At 42.3% G+C, this 18,113-nt stretch overlaps 1 protein-coding gene across 1 annotated transcript in view; it reads left to right on the top strand.

Annotated features, from left to right (window-relative positions):
• The window catches only part of GATA6 (GATA binding protein 6), a 33,423-nt gene extending 16,899 nt beyond the window's left edge, over window positions 1-16,524 (top strand). The window contains exon 7 of the mRNA XM_023207510.2: window positions 14,627-16,524. Within this exon, the coding sequence (XP_023063278.1) occupies window positions 14,627-14,794 (168 nt within the window). The 3' untranslated portion in view covers window positions 14,795-16,524. The remainder of the gene's footprint in view (window positions 1-14,626) is intronic.
• Window positions 16,525-18,113: the final 1,589 nt, after the last annotated feature.

Here is an 18,113-nt window from a genome sequence, read left to right as displayed (position 1 = left end):
GGTAGAAGCATTTTTAAAAAGTGGCTGTGTTGACAAAGGTGTGTCATTTTCCCATTTTGGTCACAGTGCGTGATGTTAGAAGGCAGCTGGCTTTGTGACTGATTGCCTATAGGATTCTGTGAAATGCTGTGGGTGAAGAAAATATCAGATCCACATAGCCAGGTTGTATCTGGTGTTTAGAAAGTATATGTATTACATACACAGCACTGAGGTTGGCTTGGAGTTTAAGCCTCCTAAGGTAATGCGTCCACCCCATGGATCTCCAGCGCTCCCTGTGACTGACTGGTAGAAATTAGTAGTGCAGGGTGACCCTAGTTTGATGGGGCCACGGAGCTACAAAGCAAAGGGCGATCTCAGGCACACTCCTAGCAGAAGATGGAACTGGGGACCACATATCCCTCCATTTAGAGGTGTAAGTAGCAGTATCACTGCCTTTCTTTAATGACTGTGAGTTATAGCAAGGAAGTAAAAAACTGTTCCAGAGGCCCATATGAAACATGCTATTTACTGTAATTCCCCCTTGAAAAATCAGTTGTAGATCACCGGTAGGCATTCCCAGCAGGCTTATTTTAACTCCTGGGACATGACAGGAACAGGGTTCTGACCTGCCTTTCATGCGGCCATTTAAGTGATGGCACCAGGGCCTTAGCATGACACCAACGTCCTGAGCTCTCTTGGCCAGGGTGAAAGGAGCCACAGGAGCTGAGTATTGTGGAAGGGGTGTATTGTGGTTTTCTGCTTCTGGGAGAGGGGGCTCCAGGGCTCCCCTCCCCTAGCAGGAATGAAGGTGTGGGCATAATTCCTAGTGCATGGCATTCTTCCGGGATAAGTTGTCCTAACGCCATGAAAATGTTTGTGCTGCTCTGAAACCTCATGTCTTAGCTTTATATACTTGTTAATCTGTGCTTTCATGAGACCTGTGTCTGCGCAGAAAGGAGACATTCCTTCAGATAAGAGTCAGCAAGTCAATGACCTCACCACCTTATGACTCAGTTTCTCTTGGTTATATAGGCTGTGCGTGTGCTGGAGGCACAGGGAGGGCAGTGTGTTTTCTGTCTGAGATCAGGAGGACTCATGGCCATGCAGCCCTGCTTAAAATATTGCCTATCTTTTTCTTTTGAAATTATTTTTGTTTATTAAAAATGTATTTTAAACGTAATTTGTGATAGATGGTTACTTTCTGTGGCAAAAATAGTCTTTCTTTCTGGCTAAGAATTTTCTTATCCATGCAGATTTACTAAAAAATGTATATTTAGTTGATCTAAATAGATAATCAGATTTTCTTTGGGCTGGGCGCGGTGGCTCACTCCTTTAATCCCAGCACTTTGGGAGGCTGAGGCGGGTTGATCACCTGAGGTCAGGAGTTCGAGACCAGCCTGACCAACATGGAGAAACCCCGTCACTACTAAAAATACAAAATTAGCCAGGCACAGTGGCACATGCCTGTAATCCCAGCTACTCTGGAGGCTGAAGCAAGAGAATCTCTTAAACTCAGGAGTTGCAGGTTGCAGTGACCTGAGATTGCATCGTTGTACCCCAGCCTGGGCAACAAGAGTGAAACTCCGTCTCAGGAAAAAAAAAAAAAATTTCTTTGGCTTTTGTTCTCTATGGATTGTAAGAATATTAAAATCTTTTTTTCCCTTGAATTTCATTTATTGACTGAATTGTATTTTATAGTTTTTTTTTTTTTTTTTTGGTTGTTATTTAGGAGAGAAACATGGTAATGTTCTATTGCTGCAATAAGATTTAATAAGTAGTCCACAAATGGCCCTACTCCTCCTATTTCTCCTCTTATAACTCAAACTTTGTAAAACTGTAGGATACTTTGTAGCTCAATCCCCAAATTTTATAGATAAAAAGTTTTTTTCTTAATTTCTTTTGTAATAGGGATTAATTTAGAGATGAAATTAGCAATAATATCTGAAAATGGCAGCTACAGAAAAATTAGCAATAAGACAATGTCTGAGAATGAGAAGCCACTGAACATATTATGCCTGCCTAAAAATAGTTTCTATAAATAATTGTTTTAAAAAATTAGGCCAGGTGCAGTGGCTCATGCCTGTAATCCCAGTTCTTTGGGAGGCTGAGGCTGGAGGATCACTTGAGTCCAGGAGTTAGATCAACCTGGGCAACATAGCAAGACTCCTGTGTCTTTCTATTTCTGAAATAAAATGAGAAAAAAAATGTAAACCCTATTTAAGTTAATATTAAAACTACCCGTATAATATTGAAATTATCATTAAACACAAAGTATTGAAGTTAAATGGAGAGAGAAATGTATCTGACCAGCCCTTGCTTTACTGGTCCTTGTTCCATTTGAGTAAAACAAAGTGCCACATCTGGAATTGTTTAAAACATGCAGGTGGTAGGGGCGGGTGGAGAGAGACAGGTATGGACATAGATCTTACTACTGGTCAGATTTGGACGTGCTTTAAAGGAGTGATAGCTAGAGTTGGAGACGGTTTCACAGAGTAGAGGAAATTACAATTAGTTAGGATTTTTGCAGGGAAAAAATTGGGACAGAGGTATCCAGGAAAGAAGAAAGCATGGGAATCTTTGGAGCTGAAGGGAAATAGTTAGTTCATTGTGGCTGGAGTGTAGGGTGTAAGAAGCCAAAGGCAGGAAGTGAGGCTGATAGAACGGGTGGAAAGTAGATAGTTGAAAATATTTCAAATCAATGTCAGGGCCCAAATGATGTGATGGACTTTATTTAAATCCTGCTTCAGTGACAAATGTGTTTTCTGTCTGTACACTTGAGTTCAACAATTAGGACCTTCTTACTGGAGGGTTCTGTATTTTGATAATTGATGTAAACCAATGTAGCATGCGCCTGCTTGTCAAGTTTACAAGCAGAGTTTCCTCCTCACAATTAGGGAAGAAAAACATCTCCGGCCAGCTGATTCTATGCGCTGACCTTCTTTAGGCAGACGCTGCAATTTCTCTGCCTCCAGGGATTCTGGGGGTAGGATGGTTGGAGTGGCTGCCTGGTTACCTCTTCTAATGGAAACATATTAGACATGGCGTGTTAGGGATGGGAAATGGGTTTCCTCACCTTTGTGGGGCATTGCTGGTGATACGCAACTTCCACAAAGAGAGGTGGACAATAACCTGAGAGATAGAGACTTAGGTTCCTCGCTGGCTGCATCTGGGCGTGTTTGGGTGCACCTTAACCACTCTTTTGTTCTGTTTCTTGCTAGTAAATAGGTGTCATCCTTCTCGTCCCCTGTGTGCTTCTGGGACGCTGTGTGCTTAGCTAGACCTATTTCCCTACTGTAGTCACCCCTGAGCTGTGTGGTCATTTGAGGGAGTTAAGCACCCATAAGTGCTTGTGGCCTACAGCAGTGATCTGGGGACTGACTCAAGTTAAGATTATTTGATGTGCTTTATAAGGCCTCTGAAGAAAGTTTAGGCAGGTAAATATTTTACATTGTTTTTATAGATTTTATTTCATATATAATATTTGCATCCCATGGGAGAAATAGAAAAACACCTTAGTCGGTCCTGTAGCTTACCGTGCATTTTCCAGTAGAGGGGGAGTCTCTATTAGCAGATTTACACTCTGCTGTCTTTTTCTCCAAGTGATGGAATTATTTTTGATTTACTGTGCACTATGGTTGGTCACAAAATGATAGTTCCTGTGAAAGAGCTGAAAGGAATGTTTGTGAAGGACTTGTGTTGTGCTTATACTGTTAAGTTGTTCAGAGGAACCTATGAAGGCGAGCTCTGATACAAGAGACTGCTGGGGCTGAAGCAGAAAATTACTGCTTCATTTTTAACTTGAATATGCCACAGAGCTTCTAGAGGACTCGAGAGCCAAACAGCGGTGGACTGGTTTTCGATTTTATCATAGTGCTCTTGCTTTGGGCAAGTTTTTCCTTTTCCTATACTCTCTCACTTATAAGATAGTGAACAGAGGGAGGCAGGAAATTAGTTCCTGTCAGGTACCTTTTATGTGCCAGGTGCTTTAGATACATTTTATTTTTTACTCCTCCTAAGTGAGATGCAGAAGGTAAAGAACAGTTCTCAGGTCCGGTGTCAAATTGAGAAGCATGGTTTCACATTGGCCACAGGTCTGGCTGATACGGTCAGTGTTGTTGCCACTACAGCGTGTTAGATGAATATGTGATATCAGTTCATTTCTTTGAAATCTTTAGAGAGAAGAAAGAATGTTTTCTTAAAGAAATTTGACTAACTTTGAATAATTTCAGCACCAAATATCCTCCCACTGAAGCAGGTGGGAAAACAGTGTGAGAGAAGTTTTTTGCTCTTGACCAAGAAAGTATTTAAGGCACTTAATGCAAATTTTCTTATCAGTGTTATACTTAGAAATCTAATGTGTAATGGTAGTAAGAATATGGCAGTTGGGTAACATTAAGGTAAAAAAAAAAGTAGTAAAAATTAACTTTTGTTGACATACCTAATGTGGCTATAACAAGGTTCTTTTAAGAGAAACACAAGATTGCAGTACTGAAATCCTTCTAATGCTGCGATTTAAATCCATACACAAGCAAAGGCGAAGTTTTGGAACTTTTCAGAATGTTCAAATTGTCTTTAATGAATGTTTATGAAGAAATCACTGTAAAAACATTTCTTAAGAGGCAAGTACCTTTTTTTTTTTTTTCAGAGTCTATCGTCCAAAACACTCGTTTCTAAATGAGTAGCAAAGGGGTTAAAATATCATTAATCTCCCAAAGGATCTGTGAGAGAGTTGTGTGGTTAGATATTATTATTGCCTCATTTATAAACCAAGATCCGGAGTGACTCCTTAAGGTCACAAAACAAGCCAGTGTTGAAGCCGGGACTGGAACCGACGTCTCCTGCCTCCCAGTCCAGGGCTGTTACCACTCCCAGGGAGTTGACCAATCATCACAGTTATTAATATCCCACTTGCCACATGCTACAAGCCATGAACATAAATATTTCGTTGGCGTTTTATCTTCATGCTCCCTATGTGCCAGGCTCCCTTTCTTTCTACGTTCACAGCCCCTTCTAATAACTCACGTTCTTGTCTGACCACATTGGCCTTCGCATGAAAGTCACACATCACCCCGGCAGGGAATGTTCAAGCATGCGGATTTGCATACTTTCATTCTGATCTCAAGGCTTTTTCTAGACTTCCTTTTTTTTTTTTTTTTTTGAATCCTGTGTGTGTGTGTGTGTATGACAGGGAGGATGGTAAGAAATAGTTAAAAAATGCATTGTGTGCTATATCAATATCCAATGGCTTTGTATGTACATTAGGAAACAGTAAAGCTTTAAATAGTTTGTAACGTATGTCCACATAATTTATCACAGAATTCTGGTTTATTTAATAAGTGACTCATTATCACTATCTGATAGCCAGAATACTGGATAAAGAATAAGTATGGGTAGAAGTTATTCACCATTTCTTATAGCCTCATCCCAGAACACAGCTTTTCTTTCAAATTACAGATTCTTTGCAATTTTCTTCCCCCCGCCGCCGCCACCACCTCTATAAGAATATACATAATTGTTGGAAAACATGAAATAATGTTACGGGAAAACATGGCCAAATTTAAGAAATCTGGCTTAGATTGCTCTGAAAGGTTATTGCTAAATGAATCTTCGAAGAAAGCGAATTCCTTTACTGGAACAAAAGTAATTTATTATGCATTTCATGGGTGTCTGCCAGAAGAGTTACTAGCAGTATGAAGATCCAGTGGATATGAATTAAGTACAATCTGTTAGTTCTGTTCGTGTTTAGACCTACCTGTTAATTTTCTCTGAAATTTTAATAATTTAAAAAAGCATCTCCAAAGACAGGTGTTGGCAATATGACAATTCACCACTCAGCTACCCATCGCATCATCACATCAGGCTTTTTTAAAGGCTCAGTGCTCAGAATTTGTGAGACTGAGCACAAAGACATTATTTTATGAACCTCATATTTTAAGAATGATTTGAACAAATACATAACAAGGCATTGATTTTAATGTCCTGTTGGGGTCTTATGAGTAAACAGTTCCAAATCAACATCTGACGATGCTTAAATCATGATCCGACTTGATGGTGTGCTGCCTGTTTCGGTTGTTGGCTTGGCACGGTTTCACCAGAGCCGGGCCCCATGCTGCAGAACCATATTTTAATTTTATTAAACACAAGTATTTTACATTTAAAGCTGTCATTAAATTTAGTTGCTTGATTCGTGGTGAAGCCTGAATATGGTCAAAAGTTTATTCTGGGGGTTCACGGATTAGCAGCTGGGAGGAAACAGATTCCAGCAGCCAGGCGCTAGTTCCAGCTCTGTCTGTGTGAGTATAGCGAGCTGCCAAGGTTCTGTAAATCCTCTGTTTTCCTCCTTCTACTAAAGGGGAAAAGTAATTCCTACCATCTGGTCCTTAGGAGTATTGTGTAGAGTAAGTGGGAGATGCCTGGAGACCTCTTTGAAGTTTAAGAAGCATAGCACTACTTAAATACGGGTCTTGGAAGTTAATAGTGATCAGCTTTATTTGCATGGCATTTTTTTTTTCATCCCAAGATATTAGAATAAGATCCTCACTTTCTTAATGGGGACATTTAGAGGTGTAGAGTTACTGTGTTAAGCAAATAAACACATTTTAGAGATTTGTATTTCTCTGATAGCAAATCTTTTATTCCTTCTGATATTTAGTACTTTCCTAATGCTTTTTGTGGTTTAAGTGCATTGTAAATGCTTATTGGTATGTTTTCTGTAATGAAGATGGAGAGATTAAGATGCTCATCCATCTCCTGAAAAGTGAGTTTTGTTATAAAAATTAAGATCATAATTCACCAGGTTTTAAATCTTGCCTCAGGATTCTGTCCCACTTAATTTGAAGATTAGTAGTGTGATTCATTCTGATTCATTTAGAAGATAAGCTTTTTCTTTAGGGTGCTCATTGACTTCGAGTTGTGGGACAGACCCTCTCCCTTGCGATTTCTATTTGTACACCAGTATTTTGGTGATAATCCCAGAGTACTTACAAAGTTTCACTGGTGCCTTTCTTCACCACAACATGCTTGCTGTTGAGTGTGCACAGATACATAAAACAATTTGCTCTTTTGTCCAGAATAGATTACGTGCATAGAATTGCTTTCCTCTTCTTGAAAAGGGCAGCATCCCTTGGTGTGGCTATATTCCTGCCTACTCAGGCCTAGAAGGGGCTAGAGGGGTAGGGGTTGGGGCAGAGTGGGGGAGCAGCTGGTGAAATTTCCAGTAAGGAATTTGTTTGTTGAATTAAAAAAAAATACAGAACTGTTCTGCTGAATAGTTCGGTCATCAGCTGAGGTGACGGTGACTCTCCCTCTAGAGAGAAGTTGTCTGTGTTTTTTGTTTTATTAAGTTGTTAAGAATTCGAGAGTTTCATTGTGATTGGTTTTCACATGTCCTGGTGGAGACAGAATCTGTGTGTTCATGTGTCTTTCATGTGTCACCTTCTAAACTATTATTGAGTCACTTTGTGTCTGGTCCTCTGTTACCTCCAGCCAAAAACTGAAATGATCGTAGTTTATATAGTGGAAGTTACGATTTGCAGGAAAGCATTTCCCCTTTGTTGGAATTTATACAAAGTTTTTAATTCCGCTTTTGAGGAAGGCAGCTATAAAGCACCACAGGAGTCTAACCTAGAGGTTACAAAAGCAGAGAAGAGCTTTGGCAGTGAGGGACGGCTGGCTTCCCCTCACACAAGAAAAAGCCGAAAGCACAATCTCACTCAGATGTGTAGGAAGGACGGATTAGAGGCTGGGGGAGCCGACAGTCTGCCTTGCAGTGAAGGAGGCAGTGTGATCACCATCAAAGTCGTCTGCTCTGGGAAGGATCACACAGTCGTCCTTCAGCCTGCCTGGGGCGCCGTGTTTTCTTTCTTCAGACCGAGACTGCACGAAGAGAGATTCCAGCAAGGAAGATAGAGCATGCCCGATACACTCCTCTCTGGTTTTCTTCCTCAAAGGAAATTTATGCACATAATCCACAAGCCAAAGAACCCATGTTTTTCTTTGGAAAAGGCTACGCCCTTTCAGGGTTTCCTTTTCTCGGCTGTGTTGCCTTCCCATCAGAAGCTGTCTCTCGCCCTCCCCATTATGGGATGTGAGAAATGAAGGAAAACAAAGAGAGACACTGATGGGCATTTGTCTCCATGAGTTGATCCAATCAGAAATCTTTGGTTTTTCAGATATGTGTCCAAAAATGAGTGAAGGCTCCTCACAGGAAAAAAAAAAAAAAAAAATTCCAGGTGATCTAAAGACGAACTGTGGCTACTTCTCAGGCTAGCAGATATTTTCCACGTCCCAATCTGTAGCAGCCCAAGCTCTCCCTGAAGTCATTTATTCCTTTTGGAGAGAGTTTTCCAGCCCAGCTGCTCTGCCTGTCTCCCACCTAACCCGGCCAGCTTTCAGTGGTAAGCCCAGGCTGGGTCTGGCCCTGATAACACATTCTTTCAACAGGAAGTACCTCCATTTTCAGTTGTCTGTGGGAGGGTGGAGGGCAGATAAGCCTTGAATGGAAACACAGAGCCGATTTCTGCTCCACCCTCCTTGCACTTTGATCAGGGAGAGAGCAGGGACCTCCGCCTGGCCTGTGCTGCCTGCTGAAAGGAGGGAGGATGGTTGAGCTGTGGGCATTCCGGAGCTCTCCCTCCCTTTTGTTCAGGAACGTTTATTTAGGTTGGTCTAGGTTAGTGAAGTGCCTGCTTTTGCTGGGTTGCGATGTCTGCAATCTGAACTAAAGTCCTTTCAAGGGTTGAATTATTTGTGGGAAAATATATTAACCAATTGAAATTTATATGTGTGTTTGTATGTGTGTGTATTAGGTCCAGGATCATATTACATTTTTCTCTGATTTCCCCCCCCCCCCCCCCCCCCACATACACACACATTGTACTGATTCTCAGCAGGCAGCTCTTGACTATCATTAGTGAGGGAAAGGGACTTGAAAGATGAACAATAACAGGACAAGCCACGCTTCTTAAGAAGAGTCGTTGTGCCAACTCTGAACACCTTCTGCTTTTAGAATATTGGTTTTGAGGCCAGGCACGGTGGCTCATGCCTGTAATCCCAGTACTTTGGGAGGCCGAAGCAGGCGGATCACTTGAGGTCAGGAGTTCAAGACCAGCCTGGCCAACATGGTGAAACCCCAAGTCTACCAAAAATACAAAAATCAGCCTGGTGTAGTGGTGGGCACTTGTAATCCCAGCTACTCTGGAGACTTGAGGCAGGAGAATCACTTGAACTCGGGAGGCGGAGGTTGTAGTGAGCCGAGATCCCACCACTGCATTCCAGCCTAGGTGACAGAGTGAGGGAATATTGGTTTTGAGAGCTGAAGTTACACTGATGCATGGAGTCGACATGTTCGGTGTTTTAACTTGTATGGAACTGTGTGTTTCACATGTGTGTGGTTGGCCAGGCCCTCTCCTATGCCAGGTGGCAGGGAGATGATTTCAGGGGTGGATGGGAGCCCTTCTGACCCGCCCTTCTGTTAGTGCCCCGACTCTGGTTCCCTCCTATTTTTTCAAGCCACTTTCTGATCCCATCAAGGTTGGCTTGTCCCTCAAGTGCCTTGTGTTTTCTGGTACTCATGTCTTCTATTCATCCCCAAAGTTACTAGGTTGGTGCAAAAGTAGTTGTGGGTTTTGTCATTACTTTCAATGCCAAAAACTGCAATTACTTTGACACCAACCTGAATAGATGTACTATGCAATTCAATTTAAGTATTCAAAGAAAGATATTCAAAGAAAGTTATAGATGCCTAATAGACTTGGCCCTCTCAGCTAGTCCCCTGTTTCTCCCCTCCTCCCAGGGGACCTTTGTAATACTTACACATGTGCATGGATAAATTGCAGTTATGACATGTCATTAATATCTTGCTGTTTTTTGCTTAACATGGTGTTACAGGATTTTTTTCCATTTTGCTCCATGATCTTATTATTTTTAATAATTGCATAATAGTTCATTGAGCGGATGTACCCTGCTTTTCTAAACCGTTCCCATGTTATTCGACATTAGATTGTTTCTTTGGTTTCTACTATTAGAAGTAACCTTGCGACGGTTGGCTTCCTTTGCGGAACCTTTCCCTTCTTTTGAATTATTTCCTTATAATACATTTCCAGAAGTGAAATTACAGGGCAAAGTAGGGTCTAAACTTCTGGATGGCTCTTGACACTGCAGCTAACTGCCTTCTGTAAGCTGGGTGTACAGGAATGTAGCCCTGCCAGCCATGAGTGAGGGAACTGGTGTTATCATGTAACATCAGCTTTTCTTTGCAGTATTTCATGTTTAAATATTATTATATCTACACATAAAATAAGGCTACCAAGCATTGGGCACAAGTACTTGCCCCGTTTTTCTTCTGACAGGCTCAGCTATTGCTTTTAATTGCAAACGAGCAGATTCATTTTTAGGAGTGCATCACTCGTGGAATTTGAGGTTTAGCTTAACGTTTTGTCTGAAAAACAGGTTATTTTGGCCAGTTGCTTTTGGAATTGTTATGCAGGTGTAAGAATAACATTCAGGGTGTTCACGTTTCTTTAATGTGGCTTGTTGAAAAAGAGTCAATGAGTGACCAGGTTTGGTAGCTCATGCCTGTAATCCCAGCACTTTGGGGGATCGAGGCAGGTGGATCCCTTGAGCTCAGGAGTTTGAGAATAGCCCGGGAAACATGGTGAAACCCCATCTCTACAAAAAATACAAAAATTAGCTGGGCATGGTGGCACATGTCTGTGGTCCCAGCTATTTGAGAGGCTGAGATGGGAGGATCTCTTCAGCCCAGGAGGTAGAGGTTGCAGTGAGCTGAGATCGCACCCAGTGCACTCCAGCCGGGACAACAGAGGGGGGCTCAATCAAAAAAAAAAAAAAAAAAAAAAAAAAAAAGTAAAAAAGAGAGGCATGAGACTTTTGAATGAATGGCTACAGAACACTTTGATTTATTTTTGTGAAGAACTGTCAGTGACAGTTTGAATAGGGTCATTCTGGAGGTGGATCTCTTTGAGCTCCGACTATGTTCCCACTGCTTCTGCCCCTGCCTGGTGATGGGGTAACATGCCTGGGCTGAAGGATAGAATGAGGAGAATAAATTACATCTAAGCCTCTTAACCTTAACAATAATAATTAGATAACAAGAGTAGCTTATACTGACATAATCTTTACTGTTCTCAGACACTGTTACAAGGGCTTTACATATATTAACCAATTTAATTTTTTTTTTTTTTTTTTGAGATGGAGTTTCACTCTTGTTGCCCAGGCTGGAGTGCAATGGCGCAATCTCGGCTCACTGCAGTCTGCCTCAGCCTTCCGAGTAACTGGGATTAAAAGCATGCTCTACCTTGCCCCACTAATTTTGTGTATTAGTAGAGACGAGGTTTCACCACGTTGGTCAGGCTGGTCTCAAACTCCTGACCCAAGGTGATCCGCCTGCCTCAGCCTCCCAAAGTGCTGGAAATACAGGTGTGGGCCACCGCGCCTGGCCTAGCCAATTTAATTCTTGCAATAACCTTATGACATAGGTGTCTCTTTTTATCCCACTTTATAGGTGTGGAAACTGAGGCACACAAAGTTGTATGTCAGGCTTCTGGTTTACCTCTCCCACATAGTCTCTTCACTCTTTTGCTTCTGTAGCTTCCCTTTATGGAATGTTTAACATGGCAAGGCACCTTGCCTTCGCTTTTACAAACATGAGCTCATTTAATTGTCACGGCCATCCCTGAGGTGGGAAATGTGAGGACCTGGGCACAGAGGGGGCTCAGGGGGACTGCATTCAGCAGGGGACTGAATCAGGACAGGACTTGAGAGTCCAAGCTGCTTCCCCTCCTCCCCATGCTCCTGTGCGGGCTGCCTTTGGTTCCTTGCCCAGGAGTCCTTGCCCTCTGCTATTCCTTTTCTGACTCCTGGGCTACCTTCCTGTCTCAGCCATTCATTTGTCATTCATGATAAGCAGCCAACAGTCGACTTTCTAATGTGTATGGATCCTGGCTCCCCACATAGCCTGGGAGCTCCTGGGGCGTGACTATCTTTCAGGCTCCTGGTCTAGTGTCTGGCTGTCAGTTGGTGCTTTGCCGATATGTCTTTTTTTCTTTTCTTTTTTTTTTTTTAATTTTTACTTTTTAGAGACAGGATCTTGCTCTGTCCCTCAGGCTGGAGTGCAGTGATGCAATCATAGCTCGCTGCAGCCTCCATCACCTGGACTCAAGCAATTCTTCCACCTCAGCTCCCCAAATAGCTGGGACTACATGCCCAGTTTACTTTTGTATTTTTTGTGGAGATGGGGTCTCCTTATGTTGCCCAAGCTGGTCTCAAACTCCTGGGCTTAAGTGATCCTCCCTCCTCGGCTTCCTAAAGTGTTGGGATTAAAGGCACGAGCCACCGTGCCCAGCCTGCTTATGTTTCTTGTTGCTGGCTGTGGTGGTGGTGACAGACCCCTCTGCTGTCTTGGCATTTCCCTGCCATTTGAGATGGGCTGTTTCCTGGGCCAGTTCAGGAACCTTATCCATTTCAGAAAATAACACTTGTTGCGGTGAAGTCAGATTTAGTCAGAGGCATGCTGATGTGCCTGTTTTGGAATAAGAAAATCAATGCAAAGTTGAACGTGACATGTATCATTATAAGGAAGCTCACTCTAATAGTTCCTTTCTAAATAACTAATTCTTTTGTAATGGAATATCATTCTTTTGCTTATTTATTTGAGGGTTAAATCTGGATCCACACTGGATTTGCTTCTCGTAGAGTCTGGAATTAAGGGCTAAAGTTAATCACTATGTTTATAAGTATAACCACGTTCATGGCATTCAATTCGTTGGACAGGATTATTTTAGCTCTTTCAGAACTGCCACAGGAATCCATCTGAAGCTTGAGACATCTCACTGATTTTGTGAAATTTGCTTTTTAATGCACCTAAAACCCTCAGTTTAAGTCTTTACATTTGCGTTATGTAAACAAAAGTTTGGGTGTGGGGCCAGTGTTGTTGCTGGATTTTCATAAAACCTCATTTCTGCTGGAAAGGGAAGGAGTGGTTACCTGTGGAGGGGTTGGGTTTGGTCTGTCTGGTTGGGAGGAAGGAAGTTGGGGTGTTTAGACTCAGAGGGCTTGCTCCCTGAAGTCCTGCCTCCCAGCCTCATGCGCTTATGGTGAGGGTTGAGAGCAAACCAGATCTTGTTGGAAAAACCAGTAGAGTTGAACCTCATTCACTTGCAGGCTGCAGAGGCTCGGCACGCTTCCTTTCTGTTCTGCCTGTGTCTGCTGCCAGAGAAATGGCTGTTTTAAGGATTTAATGGGATTATGTATGTAAAAAAGAAATTCTTTGAAAAGTACACAATGTCCTACCTCTGTCAAATAACAAGTATCTGGTAATTTATAGAATGGAACCCTGAAAGCTTGGAAGGAATAAGAGCTCCTGAACTTTTAGAAGGAAAAAGGTGATTTTAAAAAGTACATGATTATAGTGAGATTTTTCAAAAAGCTTCTCAAAAGCAAGTTTATTCAAACTGTTGTCTAAACAGATTTTAGTTATTTTGGTTTGATTCTACTAAATTATATGATGTTTCCTATTTGGCCTTTCTCATGTGAATGGGAGGAATGGGTGGAAGAGGGGAAAGGTGAACTTGTGCTTCAAGAAATCATTGTGGCCGGGCACAGTGGCTCACGCCTGTAATCCCAGCACTCTGGGAGGCTGAGGCAGGCAGATCACCTGAGGTCAGGAGTTCGAGACCAGCCTGGTCAACACGGTGAAACCCCGTCTCTACTGAAAATACAAAAATTAGCCAGGTGTGGTGGTGCGTGCCTGTAATCCCAGCTACTCGGGAGGCTGAGGCAGGAGAATCACTTGAACCCAGGAGATGGAGGTTGCACTGAGCTGAGATCGTGCCACTGCACTCCAGCTTGGGAGACAGTGAGACTCCTTGTTTCAAAAAAAAAAAAGAAATCATTGCCATGATCATGCATGGCAGATAGAGGATGTTAGCATTTTCTTTATAATGTGGTCTGCTTCAGATATGGACTGTTCTTGTAAAGAATTAAGGTAAATGAGGTAGATTTTAAAACCTGTATATGCACGGGCTCATTTTCCATGAAGTCAGTGCTAAAAAATTTCACTTATCAGGGAATGTTGAACTGTGTAGCTTTTCTAAAAAGTCTAAAAAGACTTTGCCATCATTGAATAAGCCTTGTTAGAGCTGTGTGTGTGTGTGTGTGTGTGTGTGTGTGTGTGTGTGTGTATGTATGTGTGCACATGCGCGCGTTTCTCTTTGGAAATGATTAGGTTGTGTGTGCATCATTAATGCCTGTTTACCCACACAGTGAGGTTTGTTTCACTGTCAGAGATCTTAGAACTTGGCACTTTTTACAAATAGGATTCCTTCAGTTCCCCTTCCTTTTGTCCAGCTCTGCATCTTGCCAGTGGCTCCTGCCCTGAGTTCTAAAGTTTCTAAGGCTTGGGTGGCCAGGGTCAGGTCAGTGGCGCCCTATGCAATGCAGGGAAAAGCCCCCACTTGCTGGGGACACCGGATAGTAATGCCGACCTCACTTCCCCTGCCCTGGATCCGCCCAGGAGCGGCTCTGGCCCTGGCTGCACTGACCTGTTCATTAGTTCTCATGTGTTTAACTAGCAGGATGGTAACCGCCTCTCCCCTTCTCGTCTCTCCTGTCTGTCCCCATCTTCTGCCAGGCGGGTGCCCCAGTGATGACTGGCGCGGGAGAGAGCACCAATCCCGAGAACAGCGAGCTCAAGTATTCGGGTCAAGATGGGCTCTACATAGGCGTCAGTCTGGCCTCGCCGGCCGAAGTCACGTCCTCCGTGCGACAGGATTCCTGGTGCGCCCTGGCCCTGGCCTGAGCCCATGCCGCCAAGAGGCAGGGAGGGCTCCGCCGCGGGCCTCACTCCACTCGTGTCTGCTTTTGTGCAGCAGTCCAGACAGTGGCGACTGCGCTGACAGAACGGGATTCTCGTGCCTTTATTTTGAAAGAGATGTTTTTCCCAAGAGGCTTGCTGAAGAGTGAGCGAAGATGGAAGGGAAGGGCCAGTGCAACTGGGCGCGTTGCCTCCCTCTCTGGCCAGGGCCACTCCAGCCAGCCCGCCTCCGGGGCGGACCCTGCTCCGCTTCCAGAAACCAGGACCAGGACCTGGGCCTTGCCTGCTAAGGAATATTGAGAGAGATTTTTTAAAAAAGATTTTGCATTTTGTCCAAAATCATGTGCTTCTTCTGATCAATTTTGGTTGTTCCAGAATTTCTTCATACCTTTTCCACATCCAGATTTCACGTGCGTTCGTGGAGAAGATCACTTGAGGCCATTTGGTACACATCTCTGGAGGCTGAGTCGGTTCATGAGGTCTCTTGTCAAAAATATTACTCAGTTTGCAAGACTGCATTGTAACTTTAACATACACTGTGACTGACGTTTCTCAAAGTTCATATTGTGTGGCTGATCTGAAGTCAGTCAGAATTTGTAAACAGGGTAGCAAACAAGATATTTTTCTTCCATGTATACAATAATTTTTTTAAAAAGTGCAATTTGCGTTGCAGCAATCAGTGTTAAATCATTTGCATAAGATTTAACAGCATTTTTTTATAATGAATGTAAACATTTTAACTTAATGGTACTTAAAATAATTTAAAAGAAAAATGTTAACTTAGACATTCTTATGCTTCTTTTACAACTACATCCCATTTCTATATTTCCAATTGTTAAAGCAAAATATTTCAAGAACAAATCTTCTCTCAGGAAAATCGCCTTTCTCTATTTGTTAAGGATTTTTATACAAGAACACCAATATACCCCCTTTATTTTACTGTGGAATATGTGCTGGAAAAATTGCAACAACACTTTACTACCTAACGGATAGAATTTGTAAATACTCTAGGTATCTGTAAACACTCTGATGAAGTCTGTATAGTGTGACTAACCCACAGGCAGGTTGGTTTACATTAATTTTTTTTGAATGGGATGTCCTATGGAAACCTATTTCACCAGAGTTTTAAAAATAAAAAGGGTATTGTTTTGTCTTCTGTACAGTGAGTTCCTTCCCTTTTCAAAGCTTTCTTTTTATGCTGTATGTGGCTATAGATACTCATATAAAACAAGTGCATGTGAAGTTTGCAAAATGCTTGAAGGCCTTCCTTTCAAAGCATAGTCCTTTTGGAGCTGTTTTATACCTTTTATACCTTGGCTTATTTGAAGTTGACACATGGGGTTAGTTACCATTCTCCATGTGCATTGGGGACAGTTTTTATAAGTGGGAAGGACCCAGTATTAGATTTGAGATGATAAGCTCAAAGATGTTTGGGATCAATGGTTAAAAACATTCTAGAAAGTTCAGATTTTTTTTTCTTTGTGAGTGAAATATATTCTGGCCCAAGAACAGAGCGATTTCCTTTCACTTTTTTCCTTTGGCAACGTGCCTTGAAGTCTCAAAACTCACCTGAGGTTGCAGACGTTACCCTTATCAGAAGATACGTAGAAATGATTCCAACAGCCTCTTTGTATTTTCTTTATTTATTTTTGTTGAGTAGATTTCAGGAAATCAGGAGGCTGTTTCACAATACAGAATGGTGGCATATAGCCGTGGCTCCCTGAGTGTACAGTATTTTTTACTTCTTTTCTTGCACTTAGTCATTCTGTGGGGTTCAGTCTGAATCTTTCAAGAGAAGGAATGTCTTCCTTAGTCCTGGTGAATGCTACTCTTTGGAGGGACAGTGTCCATAGCCAGTATGTGTGTGTTTTTCTGGGGAATTCAGTAAGGCCCACATGCACCCTGATATCATAAGGTGGGCCAGAACAATGGTTAAGAGTGTTGGGTATGCAAGCAGATCACTAGGCTTCACGTCCCTGCTTGGCAGTGGATGAGCTCTGTGACCTTGGGCAAGTTATCCAGCTCTCATCTTTCTAATCTAAAATCCAGGCAAATAGTATATAAATCACAGGATTAAGTGAGATAGTCCATGCCAAGTGCCTAGCACAATACCTGACACATATTAAATACTAACTTGACTTTGAAAGAAAGTGGCATGATTTGCAACAGGTCCTTTGAATAATGTCTGACTACCTGGAATATCAGCAGTTTATGGTCTGTAAGAATCTGATGTCCTATGGGTCACCTGTGCTTCTTCAACAAGGCCAAGAAGAGTGAAATGAGAGACTCCCTCTAATCCAGGGGGTTGCAGAAATGGAGGGAGGCTGCATGAGAGCTGATTGTTTAATAATAGAACAAGGCTCTTCTGACAACAGAAGAAAATTATTAGCCCCATGAACCGATGTCTGTTTTCCTCCCTCCTTTTATGGTTCTCATTACTTGGAGTGCTTTTTGGTGGGTTGGGAGTTGTTAAAATTAATACGGTTTGATTGGAAAATGAATTTTTCTTATTGGGGCTTCCAAATGACCCTTTTTCTGGGATGATCTCAAATATTGCTCCTTCCAATTCTAAAAATAATTCTAGTTTTTATGAAATAAATTACAGTGGGCAGAGGAAGAGGGGGCTTCTTATAGCCTGTCCTAACACAATGAACTCCACTATCTGGGCTTTTAAATGATTACTTTCTTACCTATGATTGCATAAAGCAGAAGTTTGTTAAATTTGCTCCAGATACACAATTTCAGCACTCCTCCCCCAAAGTATGACATGTGAAACTGAACACGACCTAATCATTTCTCAAAAGGGAATGCATTCAGATAGATAGATGCTGCACCTCAGCTTAAAGAACCCCCAGGCCCTATATCGTGGACTGTAGAATTTATGTCCTCTGTCACACATGGCTGATTTGAGGCCATCTTAAATAAGTGAAGATTCTGTCTGGGGTGTCTCTTCAGGGTCACTTAATGTTGTTTCCTGGTGCTTATGGGAGGGTCAGGAAAGCAAAGGGAACCACTCGTTTCCCAGTGCAAATAAATTAACTTCTTGCTCATGGGAAATGTTTTTCGCAGTCCTTGGAAATCTGATGTAATTTCAGATCATAGATAAATTGGCTGCTTTGCTGGGAGGGCAACCCAAAGAGTCTTCAGTGCGGTGCCAGATTCCAGGGTGCGTTCAGGTTGGAGCAGTGTAGTGGGAGCAAGGTGGCAGGCAGAAGCAAATATTTTCAGAATCAGGCAGTGCTGGCTTATTAAGATGCTTGCTTGCTTTTCTTTTCTTTTTCCTTTCTTTCTTTCTTTCTTTCTT

The sequence above is a fragment of the Piliocolobus tephrosceles genome, chromosome 18, assembly GCF_002776525.5.
Source record: "Piliocolobus tephrosceles isolate RC106 chromosome 18, ASM277652v3, whole genome shotgun sequence".
Classification (NCBI taxonomy): Eukaryota; Metazoa; Chordata; class Mammalia; order Primates; family Cercopithecidae; genus Piliocolobus; species Piliocolobus tephrosceles.
Note: the sequence above shows the minus strand (reverse complement) of the source record. Positions and strands in the feature narration are given on the sequence as shown.